Source organism: Carex rostrata, chromosome 11, assembly GCF_964058835.1.
Source record: "Carex rostrata chromosome 11, lpCarRost1.2, whole genome shotgun sequence".
In the NCBI taxonomy this organism is placed as follows: Eukaryota; Viridiplantae; Streptophyta; class Magnoliopsida; order Poales; family Cyperaceae; genus Carex; species Carex rostrata.
Genome location: NC_135928.1, coordinates 2,634,455 through 2,645,912, shown reverse-complemented (window position 1 = coordinate 2,645,912; position 11,458 = coordinate 2,634,455). Strand labels below are relative to the sequence as shown.

Sequence of the window (11,458 nt, the reverse complement as noted above, 5' to 3'; positions counted from 1 at the left end):
ACTCCACTCTTCAATTTGTTGATACTGACATTTAGATTTTTTTTTTATTATTATTATTTGTTTCTTTATATAAAAGATAGAGATGGCTCTCAAGTTCCCTTCATATTTATCTTGCATTTGGTCAGTATAATAGTAGTGATTTGAAGTATTATAAGACGTTTTGATATCAAACGGAAGTGATTTAAGATGGAATAAAATTATGACACTTTTTAAAAAAGTTTTATACGTTTTATCCTCATTCATGCACTTGCTAACATAATACATAAAAATCATTTATTATTTTGCTTCGTCTACTTCACTACTAGCAACACATCGATCGATGCTTTATAATAATTTAATACTTTGTTTTTATTTTGCTTCATTTACTAAACGGAAAGTTATATATGCAAGTTATTATAACTGTTTGAAGTCAATTCTAGTATCATATAAGTTCGAGCTATTTGACCATTCATATAAAATTTGTACATTAAAACATTACATTACATGCATACTTAGAAAAAATATTTCGCGTCATTACTGATATCAGATATGTGGTAGTTTGTAAATCATTATCATTCTTCCCGACTATCAATCTGATTTGAAAATGTTAGATTTGCTCGGAAAAATCTTAAGAAATCAATCATTATTACTTATTTTTCACTTCATATTAGTAAATGTCTCCTGCGTTATAGTGGAGAAAAAAAATGATTAAACTGAAGAGTTGATTTTAAGAGCATATTGTTTTATTTTACCAAACCAATGAAATCTGGCACTGGAGAAGTTTTGTACAAAAAATTACTCCTCGTGGCATGTAACTTGTCGGGATGCTTCGCCAGTGACAGACATGCTACCAAGAACTCAAGAAGGATACCAAATCTTTTACCAGATTGCCACATCTGTGGTTGTGTTAAGAGCAATCTCAAACAGTAATGAACATGATGTCTGCCTGGTTTTAAGGGCCAGTCCCACATACTGTGAGCAGTCTGTTGAGTGTGAAATGAGTACATCTATAGAAGAAAGGTTAGAATTTTAAGGTACTTTTTAAGTAACCTGAAAGAAGAAGCATTGTTTCTAACATTATTAGGCCCTCCAATCACTTTTCAGGTATTCTCAACAACCCAGCAACATTCCTTCAAGAGCAGGTTGCAGCTACTATGTCGTCTACCAGAACAGCATTCTCAAAAAGGGTACAGAGCTCTCGATGCAGTCTCTGACAGTAGATTATATGCAAAGGCATTTGCCCTTGCTGGAGGAGTGGAGGTAATGAATTAAGCAGTGATCTATCTTCTCAGAATTCAAGTTAGTGTTGCAGTCACCAAACACCTACGAGCACAGAAGGGTTCAGCTTTTCTTTTTTCTTTTCTTTTTAAGGGTAGAGAATATATTTATGGCCAACAATGGAAGATCTGAGATCCGTGTACTGGTTTCAAGTAACACTGGTTCGCTGATTTGAAAACAGATTAATAACATGCTTTACAGGCATTGCAAACCAAAAAAATAACTACAAAGAGAAGAACAGAAACATCAAATTAAAAATTAGCTTCAAAGAAGTATGCTGTCCCACTACACTACTAACTTTAAGCAACTGCTTATAACTTAAACCACCTGGTGGTTAAGCTGTTTTATTCTACATCTGACAAATAAACCTGAAAACAAACAGTAATACATTCCCATTCCCGAGCTAATGGATCAAGCAAAAATAACCTTGAAAAGGTCTGAAAAGTGCATTATTTGTAGGCAAACAAGACAGCAAACTTGTAATTTCCTTTAAAGAAAATGCAAAACAATTCAAAAATGCTTGGACAGCCAAAGACATCTAGTGGCTCGCTTTCGCAGTCCCCTGAAAATTAAAGGCTAATTAATAAAAAGGAAATAACTAAACAGTATTTAGAATAAAAAAAAATTACAGTACCAAAAACACCTAAAAATTATTAAGTTCAAATAGAGGTGCTTAGCCTTTAGAACCTTTTTCTATATTGTACTTGGCATGACAAACCAATCCTAACAATACTACCCCTTTTGTTATAAATTCATCAATGCATTTGTATGTTCTATTGCACAAAAGAGAATAATTTTACTTAGATATAGAACATTTTTACTGTTATTACCAATCACTTCGTTAAAGCACAAAATAATAGTATTCTAGGATGACACATACTGGAGTATTGTCTTTTAAATTTGTTCAACAAATGGGGGGTCTTCTGCAATTTCTGGAAAGGTAGGAAGGATAAAATTCAGATAGAGATATTTGTAACATTTCAGTCTTATGCAGAGGTATCCAGCATTTTATCCCCAATTGCAACAGGGAACATTGGATACTTTATGATTTTGCGAGGGTACACAGGAAATATTCTAATAAGATGATTAAAGGGTTGAAGCTAAAGAGGGAGCACAATGATGGCCTTTACCCATCCCTCATTTAAAATGTAAATAAAGAACACCAGTTAATTAATTACCTCCTGAATACTTTCAGGTTTTTCCTTCTTCCCACCAAAAGCCTTGGATCCTCCGTATATAACCAACCCCCAGCCGGCTAAGCTTAACAGCACAAACTATTCAATGCAATAAAAAAATAATTAACATAATAAGAGAGAGAGGTTACAAATTATTAAGTGTTACTTTACTTTATGAGCACTTTACCAACCCTAGTGGATGCATTATGACTTGTGACATAATAGCATCATTATGCCTACAACATGCCTAGTGATTCATTGTTAGCGTACCTTAAGTCCTTAACTAATGTCATAAAATATTTATGCACTGAGGAACAACGGTGAAAAAAGAAAGGAAACTTACATGCTCTTCCTTCCATTTTGATGGACTGAGAGGATCTTCCCATACGTTAACCTTTGCTGGTCCATGATGATCTGAAACATACAAATACCAAAAATTAAACAAAAAGGAGTATCCCCAATTACATTTACAAACCAAACATATAGCAATGCAGTAGGCACTAGGCGAAAAACAAAACGAAAATAACAATCTTTATAAAATTCTTAAATTCCAATGAAAAAAATAGGGAGACGGATATTCTTGTTTGTTGGTACGCTTCTTTTAGACAATACCTGGTTAAAATGTCAAGTTCTTCTATAGAACTAAAAAGTTCAACAAATTAAGAGAGATTGCTTTCAAGGGAAATCGAAACCTTAGTATGAAGGGCAAGATATACATCATGCAGCATTGCTTAACATCAAATCTACATCGATATGGTACATATACCCCAATTTTAAATACATGAGATTAGGATCTGTTCAAGTTACGCTCCTAAAGAGACGATCAATCTAAATTGCGGGATGATCTCAAATGGGGAAAATTAAGAATAGAAATGGTAAGATGAAAGAAAGGTACCTCCACCACTAGCCATACCCCTCCTGGTAAAGGTCCGTGCCGCCGGAGTCTCAGCAAACGCCAGGCGTGCCATCGATGACATTGCCGCTCGGGTCGCCATTGATTGCCCCCTTCTTCTTCGTCGGCGTCGTCTAGAGAGAGGAGCGAGAGAGACTCGGTTGCGCTGGATCCGATTCTTCTTTGAGAGAGTTCTAACCTAATAAGCTCTACTCTTCTCCAGTACTTCCAAACTCGGTCTCACCAGTCCAAGATCCGTAGAATTTCAAAAACCCTTGATTTAAGAAAGGGACCCACTTGTCATTTGATATACACCTATGCACCGCGTATTTATGGGGATAACCGCAAATAAAACTTGAATGCATCTCGAATCGGACAAATCGGAGCGCTGAAAACAATTTGGGCTCGACCAAAAATAAAGTGAGCAGGTAAAAAATAGAAGACCTATTTTTTTCTGGTTAAAAAATATAAACCTTCCTTTTTTTAAATTCGTTTTTAAAAGAGGAGCTAGAGAGAAATATTTCTGGTAACGAGAGCGTGGGGAGAGAGGCAGTAGTACTACGGAAGGGGCCTCGGCTGCTTGGTACGCTCCCACGCTGTGTGAGGTGGTGTGCGGTTTGCCTATATTCGCGGTCATCCGTTGGCTTTAATTTTGGGGCAAAAAGGAAAAAAGAAACAGTTTCCTCTTCCCCCTTTATGATTGTTTTTCTTTTCCCTTTTTATTCAAAAACCTGAGCTTTCTCTTCTCTTTAAATTCCTCTATTTCCCCCAGATCCGATCAAGTTTCTCTGAATTGTGAGTTCAATACTCGAGCTTTGGCCTGTAGCAGTTGCAATAGAGTGTGAGAGAGAGTTGTGAGGGAGAGAGAGCTCTGCGAGAGAGTAATAGAGATTGGTAAGAGTTATGGGGATCGGAGGAGTAGAGGTGAAGAGTTCTATGGAGGCAATGCTCGATTCTCTAATGCGGAGAGAAGAGAAACCAAAGGATTTGCCGCCTGCCTTGCCACCTCGACCCCCATCAAGAGGTCGCCTTCCTTCCGCTAGAAGATCATTGCCTCCTCTTCGCTTCAACAGCTCTGAAGAAAACCTTGTCCTGGATCCTTCTATCTTAACTGAGGTTTTATTTTGTTTTCTCCCCTTATTATTGAATTGTTATTAATTGCTTTCAAATATTTTGTAATTGATTTTGATTAGAGCATTTCTCGGAATTAGGGATATGTGTGTGTGGTAGGAGAACAAGAGGAAGAGAAGGTGAAGGAAGAGGTTGAGAAGATAGAGGTGGATACCATGGCAGAGAAAGAGAAAGAGAAAGAAGAGATTGAGAGTAGAGCACAGAAAGCTGAGAAAGAACTCAGCGAAAAAGAGGACGAGGTGGTTGTTCTGAGGCAACAGCTTGTTCAATTTGAATCCAAGTGCTCGGATTATGAAGCCCAACTCAAACACTTGCAGGATCAATTATCCTCCCAACAACAACCAGCGGTTTGTATACAAGTATGTTTCGCAACTAATCACCCCCTCCCCAAAAAAATAATGATGATGATGATGATGATGATGATGATGATGATGATGATGATAAATAAAACAAGTAGAAAGAAAATGCTTTGAATTATTTTTTATACACTGTAGGTGTGATGCCTATTTATTTGACTTTGTCTAGTAGCAAAGTTGGTATTTATTGGGATATTTTGGCTGTATCTCAGTAGTTTAAGCTAATTGTGCTCCTTGTGGGGTAAATTAACTAATAAACAATGTAACGAGGACCGAGTAATCAGCTACCATTACTAAACATAATACCAAGATTTTGGTTGGTGTATATACAAGTATTAGAAGAGGCCAAAATGGCACCAAATTTGGTTGCTTTTGCACTTGTCTTGATAGAGATTGCATAGACCAACCAGTACTACCTAATAACCTAAATGAAATTGTATGAACTCATCAATCAAAGTTCCTCGGGGCAAATCACCAAGCCTTATTCCTTACATATCAACCCAGACTCTCCGGATTCGACTCCTCTCCAATTTTACAGACACAATTGGAGAGTGCCTGTAAGATCTAATTGTCTGGTACAGATGGCACCTGGCCTTTGAAAATGAACAGTTTGAAATTAGCTGTACCAGTCAGGTACGGTTGGGAATGTTTAGTCCAAAACCAATTATAATTCAGATAGAGCTAAGATTTCCCAACCAAGTTATGGTTACTCCCATTTTCTAAGTTTCTTTGTACATTTTCTTGTGCACTTATTGTTAATTTAAATCAGCAACTCAAATATATGCTGATTTTGTACAGGTGAGAAGAGAGAAAGGCATGAACGGCCACGACTATAACGATCCAGTTCAAGGCAACAAACAACGGCTGCACTCTTCTGAAGATACTAAAACAAATCCCGTAGGGCAGTTAATGAATGAGTTTGAGAATAAGAAGAGATCTTTTGAGGAGGATGCCAAGGCACTAAGCCAGTGGAAACCGGGCCAGTCAGGTTCTGGTTCGAACCCGATAGAGGACCTCATGAAGCTCAAGCTTCAATTTACAGCGTGGAAAAGGGATTACAAGGTGCGTCTACACGACACAAAAGTATCACTCGAAAAGGTGGTGAGAAAATCAAGAATGAACTGCTGGACCAGCATGAAGTGGATTAAACAATGAAAGGCGATGTAATGTTTATGTTTTTTGAGTTAATCTAGGCTGTAGTTTAACTGGTAAAAAAAAAGTTTCAAGTGCTTGATCGACCCTATGTTATGATGCAAAAGATGGGCTGCATTAACTTGTGAAATGAAACTTCTTGTTCCATGGTGAATATGCCCACTGTACATATATATTTTGATGTGATCTTAAGTGCTTTAACTTTGTTTCGCCAAGTGTGTGATTAAAGGACTTGAAAATAACATTAGATGGAACCGATGAAATGGAGATGTTCTGCTTTCCTATATTTAATTTGCTAGTATTTATATAGTTTCCTGATTTGATCATGGCAGTAGTTTGCAATTTGTGTGAATTTTCAGTGTTTCAGTTCACATAAAGCAATTTATGATTTTAAGTTTATGGGTTGATCCTAGATCTTCCCTTGTGCAGTTGTGCCAACAACTTAGAGCATCTCAGGTGCAGAGCTTAATTTTGAAATGAGGCAATGAAACATGTTTGTGCTTCTTTATTTTATTCTTGAAATCGATCTTTTACCAGAAGCAAATAAAATTGACTAAGCCTTGCTTTGTAAGTTTGTTTCCTTTCAGTTGATCTGATACAGTAGTAGTATGAACTTGTGTTCCATAGATTGATCTGTAATACCAATAATACAGCTTTCGATTTCTCTGACAAAGTTTCTGTAAAAGAAGTGCTTTTTTTTATTCGTTTCTTTAGGCTTGGTTGTATCTGAAAGCAAAAATATGTTCCTCATGTGCTTTGGCAAATGCACAGATCCTAGTTGGACTTCCAAAGAGAGTTTAAATCTTAAATTTTTAAGATCCATATGTGCTTCCTTCAGATATCCGTTCTTCTCCTGAGATCAACACCCAAAAAATTGCAAAAAAATAGTATATGAACTTGAATTTGGTCGCTGTCAGGTGGGTCCAATTAGGATCAAACTTGGATAAGAGGAATATACAGCTGTTATACCTAGAAATGAATCCGTATCCTCTCAGGTATTGCACAGATATTGCAGAGGATCACTTACTTTACGGTTTGAGATTAAATCTCAATCAGCTTGGGATTCGGGTCACTGTAGGGGCTGTATTTTTGGGCTTTGAGATTCATGCCAAGTTATAAAGTACGGTTCAGATCTAGTAATTGTAAAAGATTCCCTTATCAGGTATTGGAGAGGATGTGAATTCCCTAGGAAATAGTACGGAGCCTGTTTTGCTTCTGGAGCATGCCACATGCACAAATCAGGAGATGGGGCTGCGTGTGGCTTTCAATTTATGCAATGTAGGGGCCATAAAATATTAAAATATGAAACTAGATAAAGTCAAGAGTTGACAGCGGGATGGCAAATTAAAACGATTTTTTTTATCTATTATATTAAAAGAAAACTTTACGTTAAGTTATAAATGTTTTTATGATAGGAATACTAGTATTGCTAGCATTTTGTATCTTGTAAAATATTAGTGAAATTCTATTTCAATTTTTCAAATATTTATACTAGCATTTCCCCAGGTATGAAATGCTGACGTTTCATTTTCTTCTGAAACGTTATAAATGGAAATAATTCTAATTTGATGGCACAATTTTTGATTTTTTTTTAATGCTACAGATAGATAAATCGGCTAATTAACAGATGGTGCAGTAAGAGTTTGGATGCCAATCATATACTTGAAGATATAAATTTAAATGTGAGTGGATAATTGAAAGATATGTTGACTAACTTGTTTGACAACGATGATAACTTACAAAAAAATCTTACCAAAGACTTGACTAAAATCCGGGTCGGAATTATTGACAATTTTGATAGCAGTCAAAAGTAAATTTTAATTTTGAAATATGATCCATACTATCTTCATCATGGTCATAAGAGTGATGCAAGCATTACTATTTACAAAAATTACCCAAAATTTGTTTTAACCGCCTTTGTTTGAATTTTAAATGACACTCAAAAATACAAATACACAATCAGGATATGTTTGGATGTGTCAAGAACAAAGATTATTCTAGAATAGCGGCTATTCGGAATAGCAATGTGCATCCAAACAACATTTTTGTTATTTGGAATAGTTAAAATAGCTGCTATTCTCTATTCCTTGTAAATGTTGGAATAGCTACTATTCGAAAATGTGAAGAGAGAAAAAAATGATTATTTCTCATATTTTCGTTAACACACTTCCGAAATGACAAAATTGACACTACTTTATGTTTTCTCCACGTTGTGACAATTTGTTTAAGACCACATTTGTCTATATTTCCTCTTAATTAACACTTTGTTAACACTATTATTTATTGATTATAACTATTAATTATTCCAAATGTACAATTCAAACAACATTTTTACTATTCCGAATAGCACCATTTTCACACTAACCTAAAAATCACTATTTTTTCTCTATTCTTATTTACTATTCTCAAATTTCGCTATTCTAGCTTTCTAGCTCTCATCCAAACTCAATCTATAACAACCACAACCCTAAACCCTCAATCTATAACAACTTCTGACTTGATTTAAAAAAATATTGCCAAAATTGTCAATGTCAATCAGTTATACATATTATTGTATATCACAAATAAAGTATTTATTATTTTTTAATGCATTTTGAAAACCAATTGGTAATTCGTCCATGGACTTTAAGAGTGGTTCAATTTTGTCAGTTCTTTTCTTGATCACAAATATATATTAAATTACTTCAAATTTAAGAGGAAATTTATATGTACGCCAGGGTGTATGTATCTAAATCTAATCACGAAAAGTTATATAAAAATTGTCTCTTTTACCCTCCACCGTACCTAAATTAAGAAATACAGTTATATATAAGTTTCCGGATAAATTTCACAGCAGGTTACTAAACTCTATTCTTTGTTATGAATTAGTAACTCAAATTTGATTTATTCTTCTATAGCTATTGAGCTCCATTTCTATATTAGAGTGAGCTCCATTTATCATGGATAATACCACAATACCACATACATTTCTCATCTTCATGTTTTCAGAGGGATCTATCCTATCCACGTTTGCATCCATATCCCCACATAAATACAAATTAGGTCAAATGATACCCAACTCGTTTCCTACCACTTCTAAAGGGTTGCTAAAAACCATCAAATGGAAAATCTCTACTCCACTCACCACTTATAAAAAAAATATAATAATAAATGCAAAATGATTCAAACTACGTTAAAAGTATTACTAATTTACTATCATACATTAATGCTATGATATTGATATATATAAGAAAGGATGAGAAAACGGCATGGTATTCCTAATAGTATGGCCCAATAAAGTACTGCCCGGTGGATGAGCAAATTTTTACTCTTTTGGTTAGAAGCCTCAATTTAATTGGTTTGGGCTCCAAAGTTGTTCAGTTTAATTGAAGGTATTTTAACTCGTACGTTTCTGAAACTCATTTTAAAGTTTCTATTAAGCTACATCAATGATAAATTGAAAACGAGAAACAATTTGAACTAATAATTTAGCTAACATAGAGTTTATAAATAGTTTCTTAATAAGAAACTTTTCTGCATATTTTCTAAATAAGAAACTCTCTCACATTCCTGAAACTGGATTAGAAATTGCCACATTAGATTAAAAACTCTAATAGTTTCAGGGATATAGATGCTCGAGAGGGAGGAGGCGGGGGGGGGGGGGGCGGTCTAACGGATATCAGATCAATCAAATTTGATTGGAGCCATTCAATCTGCATTATAAATTGCGTGCACTTTGATCCAAGTGAATTTTAAATTGTTGACGCAAATCTTAATGAGAATCGAACTAAGTTTGAACATACTGAATTTGATCTGATACTCGTCAAACTGACTCTGATTTCCTTTAGAAGACATTAGTTTGTCTTTTACAATTCCAATAATAATTTCGAGTCTTACCTGACCGGATGAGGTTCTACCATCTGTTTATTAAATTAAATTGATATTTCATAGAAAAAACATCAAATTTAAAAAAAAAAAATTTAGCAACGCTACATTACTAAATTTATCAGTCCAATTCAGTTCTTCTCTTGTTATTTTTAAGTTGGATTACTCTTGTATCATGAATCTTTTCTCATTAAAAAAAAATAATCGGCCTATGGAAATAATATCTTTAAAAACAATATAATCGTTGTGTATTTTTCTATTTCATATTGATATTATACATCTAATTGTGTTGTTTATAATATTTCAGAAAAATATTTTGAAATTTACATTTAGTTCGGTATATTATTTTTTAAACAAAAGTAAAAAAAAAAGTCAGTGTAATTGCAATCTTAAAATAAATATTTAGATACCGTCCTGTCAAAATTTAACAATCCAAAAAACTATATTCAATATAACTATTTCTCTGATGCCACAATTGCTTTCAATTACAACCATGCACTGTGATCAGCCACATTATAATCATAAATATGATATTCTGATACTTTCTTTGGAAATTATATAAATTTGATATTTATTATGGGCAACATGAAAGTTCAAAGTTGACTCTTATATGGGTTCATCTGAATGGTTGGTTTGGTCTGCTCTTTGAACCATATGATAAATATAAAATATAAATATTTTTGACGAGAGTCATCTTGTGCAGAGAAAGTATATCCTTGCAGTGCCACAGGAGATAGAATGAAGTCCAAGTCAAATCATAAAAATATTTGAATTTATTTGAAATATAAAAAGTCAACTTTTAAATGGTAGTGTTCATATCTAACATGAGGTATCTGAATTTGTTGGGAGTGTTGGACCTAACAGCGGAAGCAGATCACCTGCCCTCCGGGGTGCAGGAAAATCCTACCCCCTCAGTCACTGCAGTTAGGGCTGGTCACTTTTAAAAGGAGCCGATCACTGTTAATTTTTTAATTTAGAAGCCCATTAACAGTGATTCTGGGGGCAGGAATTTTCTGCCCCCAGAGAGGCAGAGGATTCAATCTCCCTAATAGTGCTCTATTTTTTTAGTGACAGAGAAGACTCACAATTAAGTTCCTCGCCATATATGAAATATGGAAGCGTGACTCCCCCATTTCTTCTTCAAAAAAAAGTCCTCGCCATATAATATTCATCAGAATTGAAATCTAAAATCTCATAGAAGTCAACCTAATAGTATATCACTTGAATCATTAGTTTTATTCAACACTACCCTTTCAGGTATAGCAGTCAATTTTTTTGAAATTTTTGTTAGAAATTTATACTAAGAATTCATATCCGCTTCCAATTACAAATAAGTTTAATGGTGAATAAAAAAAGGTTACTCGAATAGAAATAAATCTAACAATAATTATAAATAATTAGATGCTGGATTATACAGATCAAGTGAATCCGAATCTTAATGGAAATCAGACAGTTCCAACCGGACATCATACCAGTCCATGCCCTACTCCTAAAAACATTGGTGATATTGCTGGAGATTGCATTCCATGATTTGTTTTTTTGGTTGGAAGCCGACATTTCATTGAAAAATTGAAACATTCTACAGATATTATCAGAGGCAGGCAGGACTACATTATTACAATATTACAGAA

The 11,458-nt window shown here is 34.5% G+C and overlaps 2 protein-coding genes across 2 annotated transcripts; one reads left to right on the top strand and one right to left on the bottom strand.

Annotated features, from left to right (window-relative positions):
• Positions 1-1,497: 1,497 nt before the first annotated feature.
• LOC144562339 (uncharacterized) lies at positions 1,498-3,813 on the bottom strand. The gene is made up of 4 exons (XM_078311549.1): positions 3,328-3,813; positions 2,776-2,846; positions 2,436-2,531; positions 1,498-1,819 (listed from the first exon to the last, which is right to left on the bottom strand). The coding sequence occupies exons 1-4, from the start codon at positions 3,425-3,427 to the stop codon at positions 1,796-1,798; spliced, it is 291 nt and encodes a 96-aa protein (XP_078167675.1). The 5' UTR covers positions 3,428-3,813; the 3' UTR covers positions 1,498-1,795.
• Positions 3,814-4,227: 414 nt separating this feature from the next.
• LOC144562338 (myosin-2-like) lies at positions 4,228-6,178 on the top strand. The gene is made up of 3 exons (XM_078311547.1): positions 4,228-4,440; positions 4,536-4,814; positions 5,610-6,178. The coding sequence occupies exons 1-3, from the start codon at positions 4,228-4,230 to the stop codon at positions 5,964-5,966; spliced, it is 849 nt and encodes a 282-aa protein (XP_078167673.1). The 3' UTR covers positions 5,967-6,178.
• The last annotated feature ends 5,280 nt before the right edge of the window (positions 6,179-11,458 follow it).

Coding starts and splice junctions, on each gene's coding strand:
- LOC144562339 (XM_078311549.1), bottom strand. CDS start 3,427: ATGGCGACCCGAGCGGCAATGTCATCGATGGCACGCCTGGCGTTTGCT. Junction 2,847..3,327: donor GGGTATGGCTAGTGGTGGAG/GTACCTTTCTTT, acceptor TGTATGTTTCAG/ATCATCATGGACCAGCAAAG. Junction 2,532..2,775: donor CAAAATGGAAGGAAGAGCAT/GTAAGTTTCCTT, acceptor TGCATTGAATAG/TTTGTGCTGTTAAGCTTAGC.
- LOC144562338 (XM_078311547.1), top strand. CDS start 4,228: ATGGGGATCGGAGGAGTAGAGGTGAAGAGTTCTATGGAGGCAATGCTC. Junction 4,441..4,535: donor ATCCTTCTATCTTAACTGAG/GTTTTATTTTGT, acceptor TCTCGGAATTAG/GGATATGTGTGTGTGGTAGG. Junction 4,815..5,609: donor AACCAGCGGTTTGTATACAA/GTATGTTTCGCA, acceptor GATTTTGTACAG/GTGAGAAGAGAGAAAGGCAT.